Source organism: Helobdella robusta, assembly GCF_000326865.2.
Source record: "Helobdella robusta unplaced genomic scaffold HELROscaffold_27, whole genome shotgun sequence".
NCBI classification, from domain to species: domain Eukaryota; kingdom Metazoa; phylum Annelida; class Clitellata; order Rhynchobdellida; family Glossiphoniidae; genus Helobdella; species Helobdella robusta.
In genome coordinates, this window is record NW_008704392.1 from 2,207,237 (window position 1) to 2,216,461 (window position 9,225).

The 9,225-nt window shown below is 34.2% G+C and overlaps 1 protein-coding gene across 1 annotated transcript; it reads right to left on the reverse strand.

Annotated features, from left to right (window-relative positions):
* Window positions 1-900: 900 nt before the first annotated feature.
* Window positions 901-5,988, reverse strand: HELRODRAFT_100213 (hypothetical protein). The gene is made up of 12 exons (XM_009020368.1): window positions 5,797-5,988; window positions 5,121-5,260; window positions 4,700-4,870; window positions 4,395-4,511; window positions 4,025-4,097; window positions 3,480-3,555; window positions 2,968-3,050; window positions 2,614-2,808; window positions 2,198-2,329; window positions 1,747-1,955; window positions 1,148-1,445; window positions 901-1,091 (listed from the first exon to the last, which is right to left on the reverse strand). The coding sequence occupies exons 1-11, from the start codon at window positions 5,865-5,867 to the stop codon at window positions 1,354-1,356; spliced, it is 1,359 nt and encodes a 452-aa protein (XP_009018616.1). The 5' UTR covers window positions 5,868-5,988; the 3' UTR covers window positions 901-1,091; window positions 1,148-1,353.
* Between the last annotated feature and the right edge of the window lie 3,237 nt (window positions 5,989-9,225).

A 9,225-nucleotide genomic window follows, 5' to 3' on the forward strand; every position in this document is an offset into this window, starting at 1 on the left:
AAACATATATATATATATATATATATATATATATATATATATATATATATATATATATATATATATATATATATAGCAATCATTGATAAAAATCACATTAGTTTAACTTACTGTGTAAGTAAACTAACGCGGAACATGCCGTAATTTCCATCAGTGATTGCATTTCTGACAGTCTTAATCCAATATACACAAACACACACACACACACACACAGATATATATATATATATATTCAACATAAATATACACAATCATTAATTACACATTATAAATATATAGTATATTAAGTAAATAAATAAATGTATATTCATAATAAACTGATGATGATGATGATGACGAATGAATGAATGAAGCAATTAATCAAATGAATCGTTCTCTCATTCATTATTTACCGAAAGGAAGGTAAAGAAAGAAAAATGGATGGAAAGAAAAAAAAGTAACAGAAAATAAAATTCTTATTATTCTAGTACGTAGTCGGTGAACTAAATAGAACAGTTCACCAGGCTCTGTCAATGCAAATCCTGTAGTATCATTCAATTTAATTATTGCAGATATGCACCACAACAACCAACGACAACAACAGCTATGACAAACAATAACGACAAATAAGAGTTAACATTATTTTGAATATCTCAGTTGAAGTTGAAGCACTACATCTCGGACCTGTCTCTCTCTCTCTCTCTCTCTCTCTCTCTCTCTCTCTCTCTCTCTTTCACAATATGCACTTAACAATGTTATATGTTTTTTCATCAGACATTACATTGTAACCACATTGTAGTATAACAATGACACTACATAACGTAATACAATATACAACACCACACCAATCCACCGGACATTTACAACCTCCATTTACCATCAAATCTAAACCATTTTACCCGAATTTACATTTTACAAACATTTTTTACATAATTTCATTTTTAAATATATCCGGAGTCAGAAAATTGTCAATTCGGTATTGAATGAATCCCTTAATTCTCATGCATTTTCACCAGTTTTAGATAGTGAATATATACTTATTATAAATTAGCATACATAAAGTTAACCATCACTCATATACATCCACACACACACACACACACACACACACACACACACACACACACACACACACACACACACACACACACACACACACACACATATGTATATATGAATGTATGTATGTATTTATTTATATATATATATACATTCACTTATATACGTTTATGTAACATACACACTATACATATTGTAGTACGTATGTACGTATATATGTGTGTGTACGTACGCATATGTAATAAGGTTAAAAATAATGTTCAACAAATTTCAAGAAATTTTTTTTAGCATTCCATAATTTCTAATCTTTCGATATCATCGATGTTGTTCCGTTGTGATGAATCGGTTGGCGGGAACCTTGCTGCTGGCGGACGACGACGTGCTGGATGCAGCTTGCGATGAGGCAGCTTTGGGAGAATGAAAGAAAGAATAAATTAACATAATTAATAATCAACATAATTAATAATTAACATAATTAATAATTAATTAATCCAATACAACATACAAAACTTCTCACACGTATAGAATACATATAGAAGTAGAGAAAGAAGAGACAAGGATGTATATATAAAAGGGAGAGGGAGAGAGAAAAAAGAAAGAAAGTCCTCTAGCAAGAAAAGAATGATCAGGAAACATACTTAGGCAGACAGACAGAGACAAACAAACTGATAGAAACAAAGAAAAGACATTATGTACGTAAATATTCACCTTTGTTAATTTGAATCTTATTAGAAGAGTGGTGGTGATGATGCGAGATTGACAACAAATTTGAAGATAACGACAAAGAGGAGGATTGGCTGTCGGTTGTCGCTGCTGCTGCTGCAGCAGCTGATATTTTAAGACTTTCTTCCTCTATTCTCATCGTCCTCTTGCGACGTTTGCACCAAAGTTCGTGACAGTCTTGATCGCGAGGAAAACTAAAAATCGAAATGATGAGGATGACAATGATGATGCTTGCTGGTGGTGACTACAACGATGGTTGTAATGATTAATACGAGCTAAATAAAAAATGATGAGGTAATAAATTTACAATCCTTACAAATTTACAATCCTTACAAATTTACAATCCTTACAAATTTACAATTCTTACAAATTAACAATCTTAACGTATTTACAATCTTTACAATCTCTATCTAAAAACGTTATAAACACAACTTACTCAGGTGGTTGGACTTTTTCAGGGTAGATGTGTTTGAGCCAGGCGGAGTTGAGAGCAGCTTCAGCTGAAATGCGCTTGCTTGGATCCAGGATTAGCATGCGATCCAACAAATCTAATGCTGGCCTGGGCATGCTGGCATGGCATGCATTAGTATTAGTTCATTGAATTCAATTGTAAATCTCACAGAAACTCTCAAATATCATCAAGTTTTTCATCAATTTACATACTGAAAGTGATCATGAGAAAATTTTTGAGTTTTATAATCTAATCTAAAAATCACATAAACCAATAAAAGTGAATGAAATATAGCCAAGCCAAGACAATAAACTGCATAGTAATCCATTAGCCCAGTCACTTTATATTCACAAAGCAAATCAAAAAACAGTGCAAACCAACCATAGAAGAAAGATACTAACAATGAAAATTCCTCTCTCACTCTCCTCTGACACACCTTCCTTAACTTAAACTGGTTGAACAGGGGTAACTTGATGACGTCAGGCCAACAAGATGGCGCCGGGGGGCCACACAGTCGACAAATGAGCTCCAGCTGCACTAACTCCTGATTGCCCTGAAAGAGAGGGCGCTTTACGAATAGTTCCCCTAGAATGCACCTACAAGTGAATGAGGAAAATGATGATGATGATGGATTGCCTTTGATGAAGATGATGTAATGTAAAGAATGATGATGATGATGAATATAATCTAATCATCATCACCAGCACCCTCCCACCATAATCATCATCATCACCACCACCAACATCATTACTAACCCACAACTCCAGACGTCAATTGCTGGGCCGTATCTCTCCTCTCCCAATAAGAGTTCGGGCGATCGGTACCATAACGTTATTACCTGGAAAATATTGTAATAATTAATAATAATAAATAATAATAACTAATAATTAATATCAATTACATAATATAATAATAATGATAATAATTACAATAATGAAAATACGATAATAATGGTTATAATTATCGTTACACACCCTTATCATTTTTCCATGTATACGACAATACAATCTCACCATCCATTCAAGTTTTATCACCACCATAAAAACCAACTCCACCATCAATCACTATCATCATTAATAAGGTGATTGGTCGAAGTCATCAAATCATCAAATTCTATCGGTATATACAACATACACGTGAAACACAACTCAGTACAATACAACACAACTTAATACAATACAACACAACACAATACACTACCCTACAAAACAATACAATATAATGCAATACAAACTGAATAAATACACAATACAATACAAAACCATACCTTGTTTGTGTAAGGACGCTCCTCGTCTGCTGAATACAACCTAGCCAGACCAAAATCTGCCAGTTTTATCTGACCTCTGGTTTGGTAGAAATGAAACAAATAACAGTTGTAATAATAATTATTATTATAATCATTTATTGTTATAATAATTATTATTACTGCTACAATAATAATTGTAAAAATACTGACAAAGTTAAACTATTGACATTCAATTTCTTAACATTATTTAACTAAATGTTTTATAAATTTCACGCAATTAATCACCAAGTCATTTAAGATTCTAGAAACTTCTATCATTGATGATAATAACAATAATAATAATAACAACAATAATAATAATAATAACAACAATAATAACAATAATTTATTCATTCATTCATTCCAATTCATTTTTTTCACATTTTTCAGAGACACCAACAACAAAAAATTCACACAGTGCATTCCTACATACAAACTCACACATGAAACAAATAATAATAATAATAATAATAGTAATAATAATGATAATAATAATAATAATAACCAGGCACAGTGCTAATACTGACTTGTTATTTAGCAGTATGTTGGAGCACTTGATATCTCTGTGTAAGAACTTCTTGCTGTGACAATAGTTCAGGCCTGTTGATGTCATCATCGTCGTTAATGTAATTAATGATAATTTATTATGAATTATGATAATTTATTATGAATTAATAATAATTTATTACGAATTATGATAATTTATTATGAAATAAAATAATTAAACGTAATATTTATGACAACGACAAAAACCGCTATTGAAAACAGCTCATCATAGCTTTTTGCAACGTAGTAACTATGATCACCTCATCATTAACTAACACCCCAAGGGAGGATAATACACCATCAGAATCATCACCATCAGAATCATCATTATGGTATTATCACCGAACCAACCTTCTAGTAGTTGTTTCATGAAGGATGCAATGTGCATCTCAGAGAACGTGACCATGCCAGACTCCAACAAGCCCATCAGGTCGTGATCCATGTACTCAAAGACCAAGTAAAATGCTCCTAAAAACGATGAATATGATCACATGATATATGTAGATGAAGATACGATCATTTTATATATGTAGATGAAGATACGATCATTTTATATATGTAGATGAAGATAAAACCATGATATATAGATAAAGATACAATCATGATATATGATCATGATATATTGATGAAGATACTAGCACACCAATAAAACTGACCATTATCTTTTCTAAACTCAAGAGCATCCTGTTTGTCGGTGACAATTTCCTTCAGGCAGACGACATTCGGATGAACCAACTGCCTTAGTATCTTAATCTCCCGGATGGCGGTGATCGGGAATCCTTCCTTCTCATTCTCCAGGCGTACTTTTTTCAGAGCCACCATCTCACCTGGTAAAAGAAAAATGGCTATTTGAGGAATTGGGAAGATTTCTTTTTTCTTTTTAAAATTCTCTCCCTTGTATTTCTCAGCGATGTCGACAATAAAAACATAATGCATATAAATGCACATGAATAAGTGCATCACACGTGTTAGAGGAATCTCCATGCATTCAAATCCAGTCACTGCAACAGCACTGCCAGGCATCTGAACCATTACTCCACCTCGCCACAAAATAATAATATTATAATTAATACACACCAGTTTGCTTGTCCTTGGCCTTGTAGACCTGTCCGTATGTGCCCTCACCAATCTGACTAATGATCTCGAAGACCTCGACGAATCTCTCGCCCCAATCACAATTGGCCTGTAGGTTCATCTTGTTCTCTGCCATCCTTTGTCTGTTGTTGTGTTCATGTTTGGTTGCTAGTGTTGTTATACTGTTGTTGTGTTTTTGTTGGTTGTGGTGTTATGTTGCTGATGTTTTTGACTGCTATATTGTTGATGTAACATTGCTAGTGCAATGTCATTGAGTTCACGTTGTTAGCTTTTAATATATATATTGTTTATGGTTAATTAATGATGTTGCTATCATTAAACAAGGATAGATGTTAAATTATGTGTATGTATGTATGTATGTGCGTGCATGTGTGCGTGTGTGCGCGTGTATGTGTATATGTGTGTGGGAGTTGTTGTGAAATTATTGATATGCTAAAAGGACATTGATGAAAATGCAGTAATATGTAGTTATGAAACATTTGTATTAACATACTTTTTGTTATTAATTACAGAGCCCAATACAGTTTCAACAGGTTCGTGCTAATAAAATATTATTCATTCATAAAACGTAAAAAAACACTGAGGAAGAAAATGTTACAAATATGTTGAATAGCTATGAAGAAACCCTCAAATTTAAGACCCTTAACCCCTGACTGACCTTTTAAGCAATCGACCTGGTGGCATAAGTTTGTTATTATCCTTCATGGAGGAACTTTTCGACAGACACATCCTTCCAGATGACGAAGCTGCAGATGATGATGATGATGACACTGCATACAACGACGTGGATGATGAAGTGGAAGATGAGGACGACGAAGATGCAGATGATGTTGTACTGGATGGAGGCTGAAGACTGACAGGTGGTGGAGGTGGCTGTGGAAGCAATTTGTTGGATCGGTCGTGGGGTCTGGAGTTGCCAAAACTGTTAATTAATGATAGTGGAAAAGTATCATCATATGATATGTTCAATACATAACAGCTATCAATATTATACAAGATACATATTCATTAGCTAAGTAATCTTAACAGAAATTAGGCAATAATTAAACAGGAATGAATCAAATTAGTAAGTTTTGAATGCTATCAACTAAGGATGTAATTGTTACACAATTTTGAAAAGAAATACCTGAAAAATATAGTATAGCTTACTTATGACCCAATATATAAAACCAAATGTAATTAAATAATCGAAAATAAATAAATCTATTTACATAAAACAAATTCATACACAAATAAAAAACCAAAGAATACTAATTAAAAGAAAAGAAAATGAAGTAAGAGTATAATAGATGGGCAAAAATTACTTGGGTGCATCTTTCACAAGATTTAAATTAAAGGAGAAAGCATTCTTGAAATTCACATAAGCACCGTCAGCTGCAGTATTATTACTATCATTGTTATTACTATAATTATTACTATTATTAATACCACCACCATTATTGCCGGTAGTATTATAACTGTTGTTGCTATTACTGCCATTGCTGTTGTTACTATGGTTACCAAGGTGCTCGACGCCAGTGTTAAGGTTGTCATCGTTGTTGTTGTCGCTGTTGTCATTGCTGGCGTCACTGTCGATGGCAGGAAGTGGAAGTTGTTTGGTCACCAGGGGTGTAGTTGCTTTGGAAGAGCTGACGATCGAATGGTCTGATGATATCTGGATGAACGTCGGTAGCATCGTCTCTTCTGATAGCGTCGTTGCAGTTTTTGTGGCTGTTGTTGTTGATGACGCAGTTGAAGTTGTTGCAGGTGGAAGGGGTGGAAGCGGAGGTCTCCTGCTGCTGGTTGGGAGAGGGATGAGCGAGCCCTGAGTGAAAAATTTTGGACTAGGGTTAATAAAAATAACATTTCATATCATACCAGGGTCATTAAAACAAGCATTTGACAGTTTCAATATATATAAATACATCTGAGAATCATTGAAAAATGAACTAGTAATAATGATATTACACTTCACCTTTCCTCCAATACAATGCTATCAGGTAGGGAATTTTGAATAATGGAAGTTTAAATTAAGTTTTAGTAATAGGAAAAAAAAAAAAATTTGATAGATAAATTGGACCAGTAGCTAGGATTAAATTGACAAAACAACATAGCATTGAACATGTTCAAAAGCCAAAGAAAATAATAAAGACAAATGGCAATGTGTTTATATACTTGATGATATCCACTAAAAATGCATTTAGTAGTGTGTGCAAATTTGTATTAATTGTTTTTAGCAACATATAACCCAATCTCAGGCAGAAGGAATATAATAAAATTTCGTACAAAAATAGCTAAAAATAACATTAAGTAACACATGATTTTATAAAATATAAAAACCGACTAACCTCTGTGGTCTGAGCAGGCATCCTCACTTTACTGGACAGGGTTGATGACATTATTGTGGATGATGACGACAGCGATGAAGAAGATGACTGCGTTGTTGACGACACTTGCTGAGTAACTTTGGATGATTTCTTCATATTTTCAGAGGCTGAATTCTCAACTGGAGGATCAACAATGATTGTTGATCTTGACGATGAGGAGGAAGAAGAAGGAGGCATGGCTATAGACGAGAGAGCAACGTTATTAATGCAATTTACATTATTACTGGCAGCAACCACACTGGCTCCAGTGGCAGCAGCTTCATAGTTCTCATGCTTTCTCTTCTGTGGCGTGCTACTTCCACTATTTGCATTGCTGTTGTTATTGTTGAGACGAGTGGACAACTTACGTTTCTCCAATTCAGCAGCCAGACTAGATGCATATCGCACTTTCTCTAAGGTGAGCTTTCCATCAGATTTATTATGCTTAGAGGAGTGAGACATGGATGATGAGGTGTTTCTAGGGGACGATCTCCTGCTACGGTCTCTGCTACCGTGTCTGCTACCGCTGCCCTTGTGGTGATTGTTTGGCTGCTGCTTGTAGCTGTTTTTGTAGAAGTCATCATCTTTTGCATCTTTCTGACGTTTTTTATTTTTATGTCTAGAGTCATGATAATCATCATTATCATCCTCAAAATCATCATCATCGTCATCTGGGGTCCAAGGAGAGTCGGTGATTATTGTAGGGTTAGATTCTGACTTTCCTATTGGGCTCCTGTTAGGGAAAAAAATTTAGAACATAAAAATTTGAAAAAGAACGAAGTGATGAATAAAAAATACAAATGAAAAGACAACTACCAACCTATTTAATTTATCTATATCTGTAGGCGAGTAAGGCTTTGAGTTTGAATCATTGAGAGATGGTTTGTCCTCATTATCTGTTAGATCATCATCGTCTTTGTAATCATTACACTTGTTATTTTTATAATTATTATTACCGCTGTTAGTATCCTTTACCATCTGCCTTGTTTTATTTTCATTGCCTAATCTTGATTTATCCAGTGAAGTTTTTTCATATACTAATGAAGCAAGTGCATTGTGTTTCAACAGTGATTTCTTTGATGAAGTCGTTGTATCTCTCGGAAGAGTTTTATGAGGAGAAACATATTTTTTAATCTTTTTACTGGGAGCCTCACCTGAAGACAAGTAGGACGATGATGAATTGTCACTGATACTTGATGCATCTGAATCGACTAATTTTTTATTTTTCAATTTTTTGCTTGGTTTTTTCAATTTTTTAGATGTTTCTATAGAACTCGATCTCCTGTCATTACATTTTGAATGTTTGTCAACTGAATTGTGCCTGGATGAATGGTGCTTGACTTTTTTGGTATACTTTGAAGATTTTTCATCTTTCTTTGATTTATTAGAAGCCTTGTGACGACTGGAGGAACTTTTATAATCATCATCTTCTTCATCATCACTTAGGGGAGATCGCCTGGATGATTTTTTGGATTTGTGTTTGGTGGATGATGACTTGGAGCTTTTGTGCTTTCTCTTCCTGCTCCTTTCAACGCTGCTGTCGTCCTTAGGATCGTCATCTTTGTTGTCATCTTCATCGTCGTCGTCGTCATCATCATCATTAAGTGGGTCCTTCCTCTTTGATCTGGAATATCTGTAGGAATCATTTTTGCTATCTCGTGAGTGGGACTTGTATCTATCTGAAGGACTCAAATGTCTGTGGGAGCCAGAGGAACGTGAGTAATGATGCCGATGTGACCAAG